This window comes from Leptonychotes weddellii, chromosome 12, assembly GCF_054177405.1.
Source record: "Leptonychotes weddellii isolate Sample4059 chromosome 12, ASM5417740v2, whole genome shotgun sequence".
In the NCBI taxonomy this organism is placed as follows: domain Eukaryota; kingdom Metazoa; phylum Chordata; class Mammalia; order Carnivora; family Phocidae; genus Leptonychotes; species Leptonychotes weddellii.
Genome location: NC_138380.1, coordinates 26,556,366 through 26,577,696, shown reverse-complemented (window position 1 = coordinate 26,577,696; position 21,331 = coordinate 26,556,366). Strand labels below are relative to the sequence as shown.

The 21,331-nt window shown below is 36.3% G+C and overlaps 1 protein-coding gene across 6 annotated transcripts in view; it reads left to right on the top strand.

Annotated features, from left to right (window-relative positions):
• CPED1 (cadherin like and PC-esterase domain containing 1) overlaps positions 1-21,331 on the top strand; it is a 254,947-nt gene that overhangs the window by 38,796 nt on the left and 194,820 nt on the right. For 5 of the 6 annotated variants that reach the window (XR_014139160.1, XM_081800193.1, XM_081800190.1 and 2 more), the window contains one exon: positions 15,972-16,078. The exons of the other annotated variant lie outside the window; for it this stretch is intronic. Coding sequence is in view for 4 of the 5 variants with exons in the window: in XM_081800193.1 (XP_081656319.1) it covers positions 15,972-16,078 (107 nt within the window). In the remaining variant the exon portion in view is untranslated. The remainder of the gene's footprint in view (positions 1-15,971; positions 16,079-21,331) is intronic. 6 annotated transcript variants of the gene reach the window in all.

The window sequence follows — 21,331 nt, the reverse complement described above, 5'->3', positions numbered from 1 at the left end:
GGTTCTGCCGGCAGGTTTCTCTTGCGAGTACTGCGTTCCCTCAGCCCCTCATGTGCTAAAGCTCATCTTCTGGTTCTCCCTCTCCTTCAGCTGCAGCACACATTAGGCATCTGGGCCATGGCTCCACATTTTGTGCTTCTCATGCTATCACAGTGGCAATTAAATACTCGGCCAGGTGCTGGTCTCTGCTTTTGACAGTACACCCCCACCACGACTGCTAGTTTAATGTTACACAAACATGGCTCTGCTTACATCACTTCCCTATGCAGAAGTCTCCAGTGACATCTCATTTCCTCCCAATCAGAAGAGGTATTTCTTGGCGCGGCATTCAAAGTTTCCCATGCCGGCTGTAGCATGATTCTCAGGCTTGGCTTCACACCCGAATGATTCAGGGATCTTAACAAAAGTCTATGCCCAGGCCCCGCTTCTGAAAATTATATCAGAGGAGGAGAATGAACCTGGACATCACTCTTTTTTTACAGGGCTCCTAAGTGATAGTAATGTGTGGGCTCCCTGCTATTGGTCTACTCACCTTTGCCTGATCACATTTCAAAGCTTTGTGATTTGCATTGCTACTGAGGTTTTTGGCTCTGAGGATTCCTTCCTGTCTGCCATTTCTTAAAATCTAAATTAATTTGTAAGTTTACCCATGAATTTCCCTCAAAGTAGAAATGGTAAACAAGTTATCTGAGACCTCATCACACATGATTCACACATCTCTGAGGCCTAGAGTATGTTTTGTGTTATATATTTTTATATTTTTTTGTTGTGTTCATCTCATCTCCCCTTCTATATTATAAACTTCTTGTAAAGCAAGGGATGTTTTATTTATCTATTTACTCTGCATAAAACAATGTCTTGCATATACCTCGTAGGCACACAATTAAATGAATAAGCAGTTGAAAAAATAAACCTGCAGATATACTAAGAAAATAACTGAATCTTTCCTTCGCATATTCAAGCACCATTTGCTTCTTAGAAAACTAGGGAAAAACTACTCAGTGTGATAGGTTATAGCTGTATGGTAGAGCAAAATGAAACGTGCTCCAGGCTGTGTCTGAGCAAAACCAACTGAAAAACGAAACTCACATACTCTTTGCCCTTAGTGACGAATTCTCTGTAACCTTGTTTCAGAGTTGGTCAAGCCGGTGATGTCTCTGCTTTCAAGGAAAGAATTCCACCAAGAAGTTAATAGTAGTCTTGTAATAATAATAATTCTTTTCAGCTCTTTCTCTAAGGAAAAATATAAAAGTCATATGAGAATCTCATCATCTGTGCAACAAAATGGTCTATTTAGAACAGGGAACTTTTAGAATTTAAAAAATCTTGTTTAGCATTCCACCTCATTATCAGGGTGACCAAACAAGTGATTAAGGGGTATAAAGGGCAGAGATGATGCTTGAGGTGCCCTGCTTCCCTAATAGCGAGCTCTGTGTTTTGTACTTATCAGAAGGTAAAGGGAATCCCTCTCTGGATGGTTGTTTAAAGGGCATAGTTTTGGCAAAGCACAAGCATAGTACCTACTATTTGCTGGGCCCATGATTCTCAAACTTACTATGTATTGGAATTATCTGGAAGACTTGTTAAGTCACAGATTGCTGAACCCTTTTCCTAGTAGATCTGACCCAGTCAGTAACAATGGGGAGGTGTGTTAAGAAATAAGAAATTCCCAGGTAATGCTAATGTGCTGGTCCTGGACCATGTGTTGAGACTACTGTGCTGGATACTTCTTTATTACAGTTTTTCTGTGTTTCCTCCAGAAGCACAAAGAAGTTCTGCCTATTTGCTCTTTAAGTAGTTAGTGGCCAAATAATTCCCCATTTGCCTTGCCAGGACTCTGCGCCAATCTTCCACATTGGTGAGAAGCCCTGCTCCTGAAATCAAATAGATGCTAAACCCATTAATTATAAGTTGGCATGCAAAGTCTTGGTACATGTTACCTTAATTCTTTATAGTCAAGGCTAGTGGCCCATTTAAATTGATAGCAACAAGCAGCTGCATTTAAAATGTCTTTGGACATGTTGGGCTTGCTTGAAGATAGTGGGATTGAGGTAAAAACATAGACATATGATTTATCCCAAATGGTAATTCTATGCCCCCAAGGAGCAGCAAGAAGGTACTAGGGAAAAGAGGAAAGCTGCCTTAGGTTTATTGGCAACGTGAAACTGTGACTAAGTTACCTCATTTCTTCAGAAGCCTTTCATTTTACAGAAGATGAAGATTTTTGGACTAGATAATCTTTAGGATCTATTCCAATTGCAAAATACATAAAAAGCACAATAAAGAATGGAGGATATTACCTATAAGGCCACCCACAAAGACAGTTAATTTTGGGACTTGTTTCTTTATAAGTTTTTTATACATTTTACACAATTTTCTAGCTTGCTTTTTTAGGATACTATTTATTAGAAACACAGGCCATAACATCTTTGTAAACATTATTTCAGTGGCTATGTAAGATTATGTTATGTGGATGTATTTAATGTTTGTTTAATATGATTTTCTTAATCTTTTCCACATTGTTCAATATTTATGATGTTGCCATTGTTTTGCTGTTGTAAATAATTCTTGTATATAAATTCTTCTACATTTCTAATTCTTTTCTTAGCACAAATTTCTAAAATTAAAACTATTGAAAGGAAGAATGAGGGTGCTTTTTGAGGCTCATGATTCATGCTGTCAAAATTCTACCTGAAAAGGTTAAAAGCATTTCCCATTAGACATGCAAAAAGAGTCCCATCTCACTAAACCTCACCAATATCAAAACTCTGTCATTTTAATAAGTGAGGTTGTTTTCAGAATGAGAACTTGACCTGTTGTTCTATGGAAGTATGGCACGGAAATCCAAAATCACAGCTGTAGTATAAAACAGATTGTTTCTGTTGGAAATTGGTACTTGCATCACAGTAAGAATGCTGGGAATGCCAGAAAGGCAGGCACATTCCATGGTAATCTGAAGGCTCATCCAGATAGCCAACATATCAGGAATAATGAGTGTTTGCATTTCCACTGGTTTGTTTGCTCAAGGATTTCTATTCATTATTTGTCCATTTTTTGGACATATTATTAAAGCATATTAAAGTTTATCAGCAAGACCTTATTTTGTGGGTACCTGAAATCTCTAACTCATAGCTACACAGCATGATTATTGCATGCTGAGAATGATTTTTATTTCTTGTCTTATGGAAAGAAATTCTATTACTTTGTATATTACTCATCAAATACATTGAGTATTTTTAAGGTACTCTTTGTGATACCAGAGACATTTTGAATTTTAAAAATGATCAAGATCCAGATTAATTTTCCATACATTTTTGTCTCTGTATAACAGTTAATTGACATTTTATAGTACTATGAAAGATATGTAATGTGTGAAAAGACAAATGTCATTTTTCTTAGAGAATAATATTTCTTTACTTGGCTGCAAGTGTGCATATCCTAATTACATTTTTAGAAAATAGTCCCATTTTCTAAGATGTTACATGTTTATGGTAGAATATTTAACCAAATGTTTGCAAATAAAAAGAGGAATGTGAAAAGTTAAATCCAAATCCCACCACCCAGAGATAATACAGTTAATGTTGTGCATGTTTCCATGCATCTCTCCAAGAACGGCCCAAGCGTGCGCACACACACACACACACACACACACATACACATGAACACACACACTTGCATCTTACCCTTTTGCCTCCTGCCTCTTTATACGATAGCTTATCCCACATGTTTTAACAGATAAAATATTAATATTCAGATATTCTGATAAAGCTTTGCCATATCAACATAGGCTTAAAAATTTGAATAGATTTTCCTATCCATAGTTTTAAGTTTGTCTTTTTTGATTATTAACTAAATGTGCTGTGATATGCACTTTACCTACATTAGCTCATTGAATTCTCACTCCTAGTCTGTAAGGTAGGTATTTCTGTTTCACAAACGAGGCACTGAGCAATGCATCCCAGAGCTGACACAGCTGAGATTTGGCCCACGACTGTGTCTCTCCAAACCTGAGTCTTTTTTTTTTTTTTAAGATTTTATTTATTTATTTGACAGAGAGATAGAAAGCACAAGTAGGCAGAGAGGCAGGCAGAGGGAGAGGGAGAAGCAGTCTCCCCGCCAAGCAGGGAGCCCAATGAGGGGCTTGATCCCAGGACCCTGGGATCATGACTCTAGCCGAAGGCAGCTGTTTAACCAACAGAGCCACCCAGGCGCCCTACCAAACCTGATTCTTTAACCACGATAGCACACTAGTTTCTGCAAAGTGTGTGAAAATTTTTGCTTCATTCTTTTTTAGTATTTTATTATATGGAATACCATGGGATTTTTACAGAGTCCTTCTCGATAGATACTTAGAATTGTTTCAGCTAATTGCTATACAATACAACTTTGCTATTATATTCATTTATATTACATTTTGGAGATCTAAGTGTAACACTTAATTATTTGGCCGATGGTGAAAATAATAAAACTGTGGTTCTCCCTGCCAAATCTCTCTACAAAATGATGGTTCCTATTTTAACTTTCATCACCAGTGCTAGTTCGCAATCTTTAAGGGATAGATGTTAACATGTTTTTTAATCCAATGAGGTTAAAAATGACACATCAATTTAATTTTTTACTAAAAAGGAAGTTTTACTTGCACATCAACTGCAAATATTTTTATTATGCTAAATGATGTTTTTTTAAACTTCATTTTTATTCATAAAACTTTTTTATACAAAGCATTTAAATAAGAAGTTTATAAAGGGGTGCCTGGCCAGCTCCTTTGGTAGAGCATGTGGCTCTTAATCTCGGGGTTGTAAATTCAAGCCCCAAGTTGGGTGTAGAGATTACTGAAAAAAAAAAGTTTATAGAAAGCATATCCAAATAGCAAAACAAAGAAGAAAAGATTGTGAAATTCAGAAAAGGTTACAGAAAAAGTTTAAAGTATAAAATATCACTTTACATTCATAGAATTGGCAAAACCCAAAATTGGTGATATCACCTATTGCTGGTAGGAATTCTGGGAGTGGAAGCTCTCATATCTTCCTTGTGGAAATGTGAAATCTTCTAGTCTTCTTTTGGAAAGCAATCTGGAAAAATGTATAAAATTTAAAATACTTACAGTTTTTAAGCCAGCAATATTATTCTTGGGAATCAATTTAAGAGAAGTTAAAGCATCAAAACATAATAAAATATGCATGTAAATCTAAAATTAAGAATGTCAATAAAACAAAGAAAATGATTTTAGATAATAATCAAAATAAATAAATGAGATTACTATATGAATTTTGAGTAGTAAATAATTAGAAAAATAGCAAATATGTTCCAAGCATCTCTGGAGAGGTGGAAAATTAATGTTATGAGATAAGAGCACACTATGATTTTGCAGGATTCTGTTAAAATCTATGGGATAAATTATACCTGTTAGATGCATAAGAACAAGTCACATTGAAAGTATGGTACACTTTAATAATACTTGGCATAGTTTCACATTGACCTAAATATTACTCATCTCATGGATAATAGAATTATTAGCCTCAGGAGACATTTCCAATATCGTCTTGGCTTCTAGGAGCAGGGCCAGTTTTCAGAAAATTGTGAAGTGGTTGAAACTTGTCTTAGGTGGTAGACCTGTTTGTCCATTACCCAGGTGCCTCCTTACCTAAAGCACCCAATTTAGGGTGCTATAGAGGCTGGCCTAGTCGGTCAGGTCTCACCTACCACTTGAGGCTTGTTGCTACTCACTCATGAGAATGTCCATTTCTTCATCATTTGTTCCTACTGTAGCAAATGTACCTTACTGCCAGTGAGAGAAAACTGCTGAGCCTGGTTCTAGATAATGTGCATGAATTTTAACAGAAGCCTACCCACTGATGAGGTAGGTCCTCCCTTTTCCTTAGATTGAAGCCACTAATGAGTGTCTGTCCTCCTATGGTAAAAAGGCCTATTGAAGAAACAAAGCGGTAGTAAAGAGTTGGAAAAGAAGATTATTCACTGTGTTTCCTAAATTACACTTATATCACTCTACACAGAAGCCTTAAATAATAAGCTAGAAGATGTCGTATTTTGTTTCTTGAAAGTTCATCACCTAGATCTGGAAGCCTTAAATAATAAGCTGGAAGATGTCGTATTTTGTTTCTTGAAAGTTCATCACCTATATCTGGAATTTATCTGCCTGTGTATACCTTCCACTCACCTATTTATTCATTAAACAAATATTAATATAAAGCTCGTCAAGTACTAGGCACTGTTCTAAGCACTTTACGAATATTAACTCATTTAAGCCTCATAACATTCTCTAAATGTTAGTACTATTATTACAACTACTTTTTGAAATGACCTTAAACAAGTTCATTAGATTATCTATTGCTTGATTTGAAAATGGAAGATAAGACTTGCCCCATAAATATCTTACAGAAATATATGATTGGGTGAAATAAATCTCCAAAGAGATTGAAAATAATGTATTATGAGCAGGAGATGTGTAATCCTAAAATACTTGTTGCATTAAGTAATAAGCCATTGAGGGAGTTGGTTCTTTTTCTCATGTTAGTGAATTAATTTTCTTAAGCCTTAGTTCTCATCTGTGCTGAATTAGTGTGGAATTATTCTTAGAATAAATTTTAAATCAATGACTCCCTCCTCCCTCTCAGATTGCTCATAGTCCCCAGTGCCTTATTATAAAATGTTAAACCAGACATGACTAGGTTGCATTCATTGCATTTTAAAGAAATCATGCAAAATGACTTTTAATAAAACAGGAAGAAGGAATAATATTTGGTTAAATGAAGTGTCACAATGCTAATTATACACTAAAACCTCCTGTTCCATAATGTGGAATTTGGTATAAGGAATGTCTGTCAAAAACTCATGTCAAGTACTTAAGTAATAAAAGAACTCAGTTTAAAGCACCAACCTCATAACAAGTATTAGGAGTAGGACATTATATTCAGGCATCAGGGTATTTCATAAGTGACACTACTCAAGTTATAGTCAAGACATGGTTATTAAGCAAGGACATCTACATTTAGAATGTAACCATAGTCAAGACATGGTTATTTTTTTTTTAAGATTTTATTTATTTATTTAACAGAGAGAGAGACAGCGAGAGAGGGAACACAGCAGGGGGAGTGGGAGAGGGAGAAGCAGGCTTCCAGCCGAGCAGGGAGCCCAATGCGGGGCTCGATCCCAGGACCCTGGGATCATGACCTGAGCCGAAGGCAGACACCTAATGAACTGAGCCACCCAGGCGCCCCAGGACATGGTTATTAAGCAAGGACTCAAGTTATAGTCAAGACATGGTTATTAAGCAAGATCTAATATTAAGATTACTTGCCTGAGGTAGTGTTTGTCAGGTCTTCCGCTGTTATTCTTTTACTTCCACTTTCCATACTGTACTCTTTGGAAGGATGGCATTATGTTCAGCTCACAAAGAAGGATCAGGAAGTTGTGCCCCACCTCCTTGAGTTTGCAGTAGCTCCATACATTATTTGGTATTTTTCTACTCGCAAGGTTTATCTCTTGTCCCCATTTATTTATTTATTCAGATCATTGGTTTATATCACCATGGACTCATGGGTAGTTATTTTATATTTGGGGTTATAATCCAATAGTACTTATTCTGTTACTCAAATTGTTACAGTTTTGGCTATTGGATCCTGGTGTCCCTTTGACATACTTCCATCATTGCTTTTGTTTGTTTCCTTGTTTGGTTTTGAGCTCTTCCTTACTTTCTGGCACAGTGATACTCTAGGCTTATCTTGTATATTTGCTACTCCAGGCCCTTGAATCAGCCATTTCTCCAAGGACCTGTGGTTCCTTTTATTGAAGAATGATGTTAGAAACCAATATCTAGGCACAAGGTGTAGTCTGATTTTTAAAATTGCCGCAGTGTTCATTTCTTTTAAGGTCTTCAAGCTGGTGGAAATTCCAGACATTTAGAAATTTGGTAAAATGCTATAATGAGAGTTTTATCCCAGACAGACAATAGTCTTGAAAGCAGTAAAAGTTTAAACACACGTTCGATTACACTTGAACAGCAGCCTAAAGAAGTGCCCTAAAAATCTTTAAAAATACCATTTTAAAAAACCTATGGAGCTTTCTAAAGTAAACGTTTCTTCAGTTTATTTCGTAAGAATAAACTGATCTATTTCCTTTCAAACTCTTCTTGATGGAAAATTTCTTCAGAGCAGGAGTCTTCTTAAACTTTTGCAAAAGTTTAAGCATAATACTGGTTTCTTGATCTTATGAGTAAAGCAGAAGAATTTCAGGAGCTCAAAACTCCTCACAGAAATGATCTCATTGATCTTCACCACCTCTCACAGGGCAGAAAGAGGGTAGACAGTGGGACAGAAAAGCTTGATTTCTAGTGTGGGTTTGGAGCACCAAGGGGAGAATGGCTTAGAATTTCTCTGTGGTAAAACACAAAGTTTTTATCATCAGCTCTTAAAGGGTAAGGAGCCAGAGACATCACAAGCAAAGACCCGTGACCAGACTCTTGGGGTAAGGAAACAGATTTAATTAGATTTTGTGACCATGTTGTATAATCATTGAAGATCTAAAGGTCCTGTATATATGATTTCTCTTAAATTCTGAAAATCGCAATAGTCAACCCAATAAACATCTACTGTCTACAATAATCAGTGTTAGACACAGGAACGGGAATGGTTTTTGTCATTAAAGAAAAGTCATGAATAAAATTTATTATGGGTGCTGGATTACTCTTCTGAAGATCCATCATATTAAGAATATAGTTAATTATGCAGCCATCAAAAGGAATGAAATCTTGCCATTTGCAACGACGTGGATGGAACTGGAGGGTATTATGCTGAGCAAAACAAGTCAGAGAAAGACATGTATCATATGACCTCACTGATACGAGGAATTCTTAATCTCAGGAAACAAACTGAGGGTTGCTGGAGTAGTGGGGGATGGGGGGGATGGGGCAGCTGGGTGATAGACATTGGGGAGGGTATGTGCTATGGTGAGCACTGTGAATTGTGTAAGACTGTTGAATCACAGATCTGTACCTCTGAAACAAATAATACATTGTATGTTAAAAAAAAGAAGAAGATAGCAGGAGGGAAAGAATGAAGGGGGGGAAATTGGAGGGGGAGACGAACCATGAGAGACTATGGACTCTGAAAAACAAACTGAGGGTTCTAGAGGGGAGGGGGCAGGGGGGATGGGTTAGCTTGGTGATGGGTATTAAAGAGGGCACGTATTGAATGGAGCACTGGGTGTTACACGCAAACAATGAATCATGGAACACTACATCAAAAACTAATGATGTAATGTATGGTGATTAACATAACAAAATTAAAAAAAAGAATACAGTTAAGAGAACTGGTTAATGCAACTTGAATGATTTGGGAATAATACAGGTATTTGCAATGGCTAATTTATATCCAGCAATCTTATGGTGTTATCAAACATAGAACCTGATTTGTCATCAATAAGTTGATAATGTATTCATGAATGTAACAATATCTTTAATTCTGATAAAGGATTGACATAGGGAAAATAATATGTTGTTATTCAGTAAAATTCTCATAGTCTAGTTGTGAAGAAAAAAAGAGTATACAGATGGAACAGTGACTATATGAAATATTCTCCTGTTGTATTATAAAGGACTATCATCTGTTATTTATAATTTAAACATCTTCAGTATTTCTTGATAAAAAAAACCCCACGCATTTTAGGAAATCACTGTACTTGTATCCTTATGGAATATAACAGTCTAATACTGTGAATAAGTAAATGAGCTTGGCTTTTATAGCTATGTATCTTGGAAGCTCTTGGACAAGTTTATTTTCCAAGTCAGACTTTATAAATCTTTTCTGTTTCAGTGTGATGTATGTGTTCCCCAAAAAAATTTTCCACTAAGTAAAGCACTTGGAATCTGCTTTGTTTTTATAATTTCTTTAAATACTAGGAATGCTTAATTTTATTTTCTTAGGCTTAGTTCTCTCTTATTCTTACTAAGAACCTAAATATATCTTTAGGTCCTCTTTGTAAACTAATATTTTTCCCCATTATTTCCATTTTTAATTTTCACAATATACTGGCTTTTGATTCAGTTTTTTTAAAGATTTTATTTATTTATTTGACAGAGATAGAGTTTTAATTGTTGATCTGTTGTTCACATTCAGTTATACATTCACTATGGATCTCAAAATATATAGCAAATATTTCTGAAATCCCAGCCACTGTTGTAGATACTGAGGATATAGCAGTGAACAAAATAGATGCAGTCCTACCCTCATGGAGCTCACATTCTAATGGAAAGGGCAGACAGGCAATAAACACATAGACAAGACATATATAATCTGTCAGACCATGATAAATGCTATGAAGAAAAATAAAGCAAGAAAAGACTTAATATTCCTAGATTTTTATATAGTGTGCCAGAAAACTGAAGTTGTCATTCCTTGAAAATATATGGCATTTACATGAATGATAATATCTCAGAGCTCTCTGTTGTTCTCTGGATTGAGTTACTGAACCGGTAGACTTTATCAATGAGGGAGGTCATTTGAGAGCCAGGAAATGATGGTTTGCTTTACATGGCAGCCTGCCTCTGAGAGACTGGAAATATTATAAAGACAGCCCTCACTCTGTAGGGCAGATGCTTGATTAAAACAAAAACAAGAACAAAACCTTTTAAAATAGCTCTTATTTTTAACACTGAGAGGTTAGTTGGCTCCTGAGAACAAGAGAAGGATAAAAACTAACTCCACCGTTTTATGTCTGAACTCATAAATCCAGACCCTATCTGTGGAGTCTTCGTTGCTATCTGAGCCGACACCGAGGAGGCATGATGGTGTGGTGTTATCAGCAATTTTGTTCCACAGTTTATGGGGAGAAGCCTATACAGATATTTCATGTTTTTGTAATTTTGAGATGGAGAACAGAACATCCACATCCTGTTTTCCTAGAACAATGTCCTATGACCTCCCTATTTACGGGCTTGGCTAGTCCAATCTGGAAGTTAGTCTTGCTCTGGTTTCTTTGTGACAGGGAAAGAAATCATTTTAACTATCAAAAAATCTAAGAAACTTTTAGAGATTTTTTTTCAAAAGTAGGTGGAGGCCAAGTTAATATTTATAGTTCCTGAGTACATGTGCAGTTGAGTGCTCCCTCCTTCTACAGATAAAAATTTTACTGACTTCAATTACCAGTGGTAGCTAATAATGTTTTGGGGCACTATTGCTGGGTGAGAGTCTGGGAATGCCCGAGATACCTGTTATAGTCCTTTTTGCCTCTAAGATCCCAAAGGAAAATAGATGCACTAAAGAGTAGCTGGAAAAATACCAAACCAATGTAATCCCTCTTTGTCTCAGTTTCCTCTTTTGTAAAGTGTGTGGAATAATTGCTTCTACCCCATAGTGTTGTTGGAAGTTCTGCATAAGTTAAAATATGTAAGGTAGCATAAGCTGAATTTTTCTATTGCCTCTGTGGTTTTTGAAGGGATAATGGTATAATAGTCATGAACATGGGCCCTGGAGCTAAACTTCCTGTGTTCAAATTCTCTTCCCACCACTAACTAGATGGCTGACCTTGAACAAGTTATTTAACCTTACTGTGCTTTTCAAAAAAAGAATAATCATATCTAGGAGGATGTTGTGTGGAATAAATGAATTAATATAAATACTTGGAATAGTTCCTGGCTTACTGTAAGTGCTCAAGAAAGATTTACTATTGATATCATCACTACTAATACTAGTACTACAGTTTATTTACTTATTAATGTGGCTTTGGCACTCAAATCTTAGTGCAATATTCTAAGGAGCTAGGCAGAATCGTATAAAGGTCTCCTTTTCCCTCTGCCAGGAAAACCTAAGAAACCACCACCCAAGTTGGCCCACGGCAGCTTTGCCTGTTTTTTTTCCAAATCCAAATCTGACTTCTCAGCTCTTACACTCTACTAATGTCAACCTTCCAGGGCAGAAGAAACACACTGAATAACACCAACATACAGAATGTTTGCCCCAGTGCCTAAAAAAAAAAAAACCACCCTGTCATAGGCTACTTAAAACTATGGCAATAGCCCTGAGACAGGCTGAATGTCATAAAAGAGTCCAAAGAGAAACTGTGGATGAGAAAGAGATGAGAGCAGGCCCACCTAGGAATGATACCTGGGTCTCTCTACCGGTCCAACTGGAGAGAAGAGACATAAGTGAAAAAGATGTCCACAGACCACTTATGATTTTTCCAGGCTCCTGAGAGAAAGAACTAATCTAAGAGACCACACTTCAGTCCTTACCAACTTTAACAGCCAGTAAAATGTCTTTGGAGTTGAAATGACCTTACTCAGCCTTGTGGGAGAGCATGGTGGCCAAATCTGGAGATCAAATGGTGTGTTCAGATATCCTTTTAAGACCAACTGACCAAATATCAATTTGCCTACAGTCATCTTAACAAGACCAATTTACCTAATGAACAACTTTAATTCATTTGAAAGCTAAAGCGTGGAACATCAACGTGCTGAATGAGCAACTCATGCCTGACACACAGTGTTTTACACCAGGCCTTGGACTGTTCGCCTCCTGGTGGCAGAGCCAGGCAGTTGGGGCCAGGCCGGGCCACGTGGCATAAACAGGAGAAAATGTAGGAGGCTGTATTCAGCTCCGTCAGTGGCTGCCTTCTGCCTTGTAGGAAATGGACCCAGTATCGCCACAGCCTCCAAGTTTTCAAACGAAGACAAAAATCTGGATTTTTATGTGAATTATGCTGACATTCGCATTATGGCAAATACTTAAAATTTAAAACAAAAACAAAACAATAATCATGCAGGCCAAATGCACCCCACATGCAGGCTGCCCCCCCCTCAATGTGCCTGCAGTCTGCAATCTCTGCTGTACCCTCCCCCTCCCGGGGCATTTGCCTCCTAACTGCTCTTTCTTTCAGCGAGTTGAGCACAGCCCCAAAACTCCACAATATTCAGCAATTTGTAATTTTGCTAAGGTACAAATTTGTTTCCCAAATGACCCAAGGTTGACTTCTGAATGTGATTTTCTCAGCTAGTAAATGTGCTTTTTTCTCTGTCTGGTTTCTAACTACAGTGTGGCTTTTGGGGTTTTTTAAACCAAGTTTGAATACATGGTGCCACTCATAAAACAAATAAAGCTTTTTCTTTAAAAAGGGGCTGTGGGCATCAGGGGAGGGAGTTGACTTTTAAGGTCCAAGATGGAAATGAAGAGAAAGTGAAAAGGTCTACTCAAGATTTTTTTTTTTTTTAGTTTTTAAAATTTATTTTTTATTACTAAGACTGAATGAAATAATACACTGAAATATGCATTAAATTATAAACTTGAATGTGTTTATCTAAAATACACTTCCATTAAACTCAAGATTTAACTAGGAAATAGAGATTTAGAAGTTTGAGGTAGGACTCAGTGAGGGTAACAATAGGAATGTTGAGTGGAAACAATCAGCATTTTTCAGACTGTGGTGGCAAGAATTAGGCAAGAAGTATCTGAAGAGATTACTTGAAATTTTTGGCTATGCTCTACTTTCATTTTAAGGGTAAAAGTATGTGCTATAAAGTATTTTTGAAATATTAATTTTAAATTTGAAGTATTTGTTAAATAGTTTTGAGGGGTAAGGGGTAACCCTTATGAATGTCAAGAAACTGTATGGCACTTTATAAATTATCCTAAATTCTTTTTAATGTTCATTTAGGTCTCTCATAGATGGTTGAGGGCAGTGACTGTATTTTTTTTTGTTTTTGCTATTTACACTCATAATTCCAGTACAATGTCCTGCTCATAGGAGGTTCTTAATACATTAGATGCTTTGAATTATTTAAACATGTCTTCCAGTTTTGAACATTTATGGATTAAATATATATATTGTAATCAAATTGAGAAATTGTGTGTACGCCTTGGGTAGGGAAGGGGAGTATGTGTCAGACTTGGAGGAATATAAAAAATACTGTGTTTTTAATGCCCAAACAATACAGTTCATGATTTGAAATCCTCTTTTTGCATATCCTTGTCTTCTTAAAATATTTGGTTGAGTATATAATGTCAGATTTCTTCTAGAGTTTTAGTGTTTCTTGGGCTAGAAATAATATCAAATGAAACCATCTTGGTGTTTTCCCTTTTGAATCCATATCAAAAGGTTTTGGCTGAAAGTGCCAGGTGCACATTTTCAATAAAGTAGTGGAATCATCATAGAGTATTTGGTTTTGGCTCCAGGAATCCATTTGGAGTTTCCTTCAAAGTGAGGATGCATGGAATAGCATAGACCTTTCAAGCCTAAGGCCAATGGCTATTACATAGATTTCTCCCACCCCTAAATCACCTGCATCATTTCTCCATGTCCCTTTGAACTATTGTGCTATATTCCAGCATCTTGAGATAATTGAGCAGACAGAGAAGCTCTAGGACAAAAGCTCACATGTTAACTTGAGTTCAGTTGTCTGGGTCCCTTTGTTGGCGGAGAGGTTTCTCTTCTAGGAACAGGACAATTACAAACAGAAGAACCAATAGCCCAGAGAGCATAGAGCTTGTCAACATGTAAAGGATTTGATTAGTGCAGAGTGAAATTTCATTCCTGATGGTCATAGGTCACTCTTCCTTATCAATCTTTTTTTGTTTTTTTCTATAAAACCCTTCTTTCAAAGCATTATGTATTCAAGTGAGACACTTTTTAAGATTTGGTTATTTTCTAGCTTTTTAGAAGCCACTAATACCTAATGCAAGAGATGACTTGTGAGATCTGGCATAAATATTTATGAAGGAACATTATCTCAGGACTGATCAACAAAACAGGCCATGTGTATAGAAATTGCTTAAGTTTTTAAAAGTAGATTTCCACCCAAAATAGGGAATTTTCCCAAGTAATATCAATCCTTTCATACATTATTTAGTGTTCTTTTTCTGGTTATTTTTGAGATACCTATTTCTATATTGTCTCTAAAGTAACATGTTTACCACCCTTTCGTGGGCTAGTTATTCATTCATTTAACAAATATTTTTTTTAAGGTTTTATTTATTTATTTATTTGAGGGAGAGAGCACATGCACAAGCGGCTGGGGGTAGGGGACAGGCAGATGGAGAGAGAAAAGCAGACTCCTTGCTGAGCAGGGAACCCCAATGCTGATCCCAGAATCCTGAGATCATGACCTGAGCCAAAGGCAGAGGCTTAACTTACTGAGCCACCCAGGTGCCCCTCATATAACAAATATCTTTAAAGCACCAATTATATGCAAGACATGTTGATAAAAAACATATAAATAAATCAAAGAGAGTAAGGGAAAATAAACTCATAACACACAAATGTTAATTTTCAAATGTTCAAGTATTATGCAAGAATGTATTCTTTTGAGATTATTTTGTCAAGTTACTAGATTTATTGGCAAAGAGTTTTGTCCTGAAATATCATTTACTTTAGTCCATGTTATACTCTGTATTTTGAGCTCAACTCTGCTATCTGTAACTAGACTACAAATTCCTTTTAGACAAAACCTGTTTTTTTAAAATTTTCATTAAACTTTATTTTCTGCTGACCACACTTTTTCTTTGTAAGAAATCATATAAAAGTATATCTGTTTCAGATTTGTGAAAAGTAATGGTGATACCAAAATCTAAAACAAAATATTTGGTGTTTTGGCTTATCATTATTTGATTTTGCAATCACCTCCTATCTTAAAAGAGTTTATAATCATCTTTCCTCCCAATCTCCAAATAAGACTTTATAAATTTATGAACTTAGTGACCTAAAACATTTAACTTTTAGTCTTTTAAAGGAGTTTTATGACATTGCTTTAGATAAGTGAATTTTCCCTGATATAATACTAAATATAAAAATGTTTCTAAATTAGAGAAGTTGAAAATTTTAGTTACTTCCAATATTGACTTTTAAATATATTCAGAATCATTTTTCTTGTGTTTTAGGATTTAAATAATAACATTCTTAAATCTAAAAATGGTGCCTTCAAAAATCTGATAAAAAATTGTTTTTCAATATTCTTTTGCTAATAGGTGATTTGGGCTCTTGGGATCTGCTCATTTGCCTGTCTTCTAGGGAAGCTGGTGGAAAACCTTGCATATCCAAGGAAGACATGTGCCATTTAGGTTTACATCAAAAGGTAAATATTTTTTTCAAAATGTTTACAGATTTTAACAGCGCTTTGGATATTAACACCAGCATTTCTTGGTCCATAATATTTTTTAAAATGTGAGAAAAGCATCAAAACATCAAAACTAGTAGCTATTTCTCAGTAGTGAAATAGTATTGTAGTAGCTACACTGATTATTTGATATTTCTGCAATTGACAATCTTGATATCTCCTTCCTCCCTGTAACTCTTGGCTCCCTTGGCCTTTGGGCTGAGCACATCATTTTTTTTTTCCTTCTTGTAAATCTTTGGCCGTTCCTTCTCTGTTTTCTTCATAACCTCCTTTCCTCTGCTCATACTTTAGATGCCTGTGGAGCTCCTCAACACCATTCCCAAGGTGGTTGATGATTCCCAAAAGTAACATCTAAAGTTCAAGTCTTTTCCCAGGCTTCAGGCTCACATGTATAACTACCTGTTAAACATCACTTTTATATCACACAGACACCTCAGACTCAACATGGAGAAAACTAGCTCATATGTTCCCTGGTAAATCACTTCTACTCTTGCATTCAGTAGCTCGGCAGGACTTCTGTTCTATTGGTCATAAGCATGATCAATCACTCTGTCACTTCCTAAGGTAGAAATCCGGCCTTCCCTTCTGATCCCTTCCTTTCCTTTGTCATCTGCATTCTATCAATTACCAGTACTAGGGAATTTAACTCCTAAATGCTTCTCAAGTATCTTATCTCTCAAATATCCATACTCACTATTTTTATTCTGGCCAGTCACCTTATCTTACCAGGTTAATTGTAGAATCCTCCTTACTACATTTTTCTGAAGCAAGTATTTGGCCCCTGAAATCCATCCTGCCCACAGTTATCAGGATGAAAAATAAAATGCTGAACTAACCTGGTTCCTCCTGCACTTAAATCTTGAATGTCTTTACATCAACTATAGGATAAAGTCTACAGTCTTCCCTGTGAGTATCTGTTAACCTCCAAGCAGGAGACAAATGCCATACTTGAAAGGATTTAATGAAGAGAAACTAATGAAGGAGCTATTTACTGAGGTTTTGACAAAATAAGAGAAAGAAAATTAGAGAGAATCTAATAAAAAAATGATTAAGAAAAAAGAAAGATTAGAGGTCCCCAGGGACCAATAGCCTTGTAAGGTTTTACTACCCTCCTTGGTCTAAAGAAGAGTATATAGAAGGGCTGGTTAGCAAAACCTAATGAGAGCTAAGGCCAAGAAAGAGGGATTACTGGAAAGGAGCTATAACGTAGGGAAATATAGTCATTGCCAAATCATAGCCCTGTGAAGAAGCAGCCAGGGAGATATATGTACTCTCTCCATTCCTACCCAACAATCTCTTGCCAAGGCCTCCTATTGGTGCCATGCATAATTCTAAGTGCTCACATATTTATGTCCATTCTTTACATATGAGGAGACTGAAGCACAGGAAAATCAAGAGAATTGCCTAAGTCCTCATAGCTAATAAATGAAGCAACCAGGATTCAAACTCAGGCAGTTTGACTTCAATTTTTTTTTTTCCTAACCACATCACTATACAATTTTTCTAAATAAATATTTAAGACTGCATTTACAGCCTGTGCTAATGAATATTCTTAAAGAATTCGTAAGTTCTAAGTGGTACACATTAGAAAGCTGTCACTTTAGAGCATGAATAATTTGAAGATTTATGAACCATGACTTATTTATGTCAACATAAATATTCAGAATAGAAGTTGCTTCAAATTTGTTGGGGATTCTTAGATGAACAAAGAAAGAACCCCGGCTCAAATTAGGATTACTCATCACATCAAAGTTTTGGAATTTAAGTGCTTGATGAAAGTGATCAGAAGATTTGTTTTAAAAAATGAATGGCCCAATATCTCTCTAGTCAGAAGGAGAGGAACATGATTTTAAAACTGTATTGGTCCCCGTGATGTGGAAAGTGAAGTGAGGTCCACTATTTGGGGTAACACTAAGTTTAGTAACTGGGGCTGTATTTCACCTTTAACAGAAAGGTTCTAACATTTCAAGAGCAGAGGGATTCATTTGTAGCTCTAAATGTTTGTAGGATTAGCAGTCCCTAGAACCATGATGCTGTTTTTAGTACTTGGATCACTGAGAACTTCTGAAATGGCTCTTAGGATAAAGCATTTGAGCACATTTTCAGGTGAATTTGATGGAATGATAATTGTATGGGAGAGACAAGGAGATAAAGACTCTTCTTGTCATTAATTCTCTTCCTTGTGGAAGATACTGAACACCTTTTGGAGAACATCTGAGTTTTGATAAGATAAACAGTAGAATTGTGTACCAGTCTAATGAAGAAAAGGAGCAGTCCTTTAAGATACTGTGTGAAATGGTGTCACTCTCAGTGTTCATGAGTGAGCCCTCCCAGTTTTTTGCCCGGGGTGCTTTTATAAATAGTCCAAATTCAAATGTCTACTCTCCTTACCAAGTTAATGGTATTACTGTAGTTTCAGTTTTAGGGTATAAACACTTTCTAAATGTTTATAACTGATATGCTGTTGTTCTTATTAATGAAATATGTCTCAAAATAAGAATGATTTTTTACTTTTGCTTCTGATAATATGTATGTAATAGGAAAATTTAGATGTAGATTACCCCCAGATTAGGATTGTGGGAGGTATGTGGGGATTGAAATCTTTCTAAATGTACATTTCCTTTTTCTCAGTTTGATCTCAAAAATATCCCAGGGCTCAGACATCATTATCATTTTCCATATGCATTCTAATCCTTTCAAAGATATGAAAGGTTTTATGCCAAGAAAAACAGCAGCTTATATGAAACATACACATACGTATATGTGTATGGAAAGCATTCAAACCCAATCCAAAAGCATTATATACTGAAAATAATTATTTGGGTGATAATGATGTGTCAATGTATATTCCTTAAGTATAACAAAGGTACCACTCTGGTGGGGTGGTTGTTTATGGAGGAAGATGTAGAGGCAATGGGTAGATGGGAAATCTCTGTACCTTCTGCTGAATTTTGCTGTCAAACTTAAAACTACCCAAAAGTAATAAAGCCTATTAAAAAATAATATTGCAGTGTTAAGATGGAGAAGCTCATTGTATAAAAGTCAGCTGATCCAAGTTAAAACTTCTTTGATGTTCCTTTTGGTAATGATGGAAATCTTTTATGATGTACATAAACATAAGAGTAAAAAGCAAGCACTAGGATATAGAAGAGCATTATTAGGTTTAACAATGAAAACACATGGAAAATACATGTAATATAGTTGATTTGCTGTAGCTATATGACCCATAGCCCTTGAATATGTTTCTTTGTGCCAATTTATTCAGTTTAAATGCTTAGTTTGGTGCTCTGTTACAGAGTAGAATAGAAATGATATTTCTGGTGTCACATGTCACCTTGGTTATGTTATCTGTTGAGATTCTGTGAATTCCAAAGATGTGCTTTGGCGGAAGGCACACAGGAAGAGGTCATTGAGTGGGGGATGGAAACATAGAAGGTGGAAGCCTGATGGCAGTTGCTTCCCTTGGCTTGGCTCTGCTTTCTTGAAGCAAATGCTATGTTGATCCTGAGTCAGTTTATTCTTCTGACCTCAGGTCTCACATGGAAAGTCACCTCTCTGATAAGACACAGCGACCTATACTTCTGTCTGAAATCTCTGCAAGCTGTACTCTGTCTTTGCAGCATCTATACATATATATCTATATGAAATCTTCTGTCCCATTAGTTCAGTTTTGGTCATCCATTTGATCAGGACTCTTATATTCCTTTCAGTTTGTATAGGATGGGACAGCACATCAGGGATGTTCCAAGCATCTGCTGTAACAGGACATTTGTTCTGAGCTCTTCAAAAAGTGGGAGAAACTTTTAAACTGGACCTTGTCAACACATAGCCTTTAGTGATATTTACCTAATGCTACTTTTCTTTCTGGGTCCTTCTATGAAAGTTTCCATGTAGTCATTAGCAACTAAGTGATTTTGCCTGATGTGGGGGGGAAATAGTTCAAGTTTATTGACTTTTAAAGCTTTTGACAATCTAATTTAGAAAGATTCTTTGTGTAGTATCTTAAAACAAACAAACAAACAAACAACCGTTATTGTAGTTTCTCCATACTTTTGCAGTATTCTCTCTCTTCCCTCCAGCCTTTCTTAGGAAGTCTGAATTAGAAACTTAAGGACATTCTGAAAACTCTTCTTTGTTTTCTACTTTTAGCCTCTGAACTTTCTCATTTTTTGAATTTGAGAAATGTAGACCTTACTAACATCTATGGTGTTCTATACTTATAGCCTCCGCACTCCCAGTGCCATAAGAATGTAAGTGACTCCGACTCTGGAATCTTTGGAGACTTTCAAACTTGGGTATTTAACAGTGTTGCTCGAGCAGATTTCACCGGAGCTGGTTCAGCAGAAGCCCTGGCTTCATTCTTACACACTGTGGGCTGAAGTTTACTATTTGCTGACTGAAAGAATAGAGTTAACAAGATGGCCAGGGTTGGAGAATGTTTAATCAACAAACTGTTTCAGAGCACTTCTAAGTGAATCATTTTGTAAAAACTACAACTAATGATTGAATTACTGAATTGATCAAAACCTTAGTGAGACAGTGGAACTCAGAGACCAAAAGCTCTAAGAGAGAAGCAAAGTGATGTGTTCAAGGTCACGATTCTGTTAAATGTCGTAAGTGGGACTATAACCCGTGTTTCTGGTTCTCTCTTTTATTTTTTTTTATTATATACTTTTTTTTTATTATGTTATGTTAATCACCATACATTACATTATTAGTTTTTTTTTTTAAGATATAATGTATTATTTGTTTCAGAGGTACAGATCTGTGATTCAACAGTCTTACACAATTCAGAGAGCTCACCATAGCACATACCCTCCCAATGTCTATCACCCAGCCACCCTATCACCCCCACCCCCCACCACTCCAGCAACCCTCAGTTTGTTTCCTGAGATTAAGAATTCCTCATATCAGTGAGGTCATATGATACATGTCTTTCTCTGATTAACTTATTTCACTCAGCATAACATCTTCCAATTCCATCCACGTCGTTGCAAATGGCAAGATTTCATTCCTTCTGATGGCTGCATAATGTTCCATTGTGTATATATACCACATCTTCTTTGTCCATTCATCTGTCGATGAACATCTTGGCTCTTTCCATGGTTTGGCTATTGTGGACATTGCTGCTATAAACATCGGGGTGCATGTACTCCTTCAGGTCCCTACATTTGTATCTTTGGGGTAAATACCCAGTAGTGCGATTGCTGG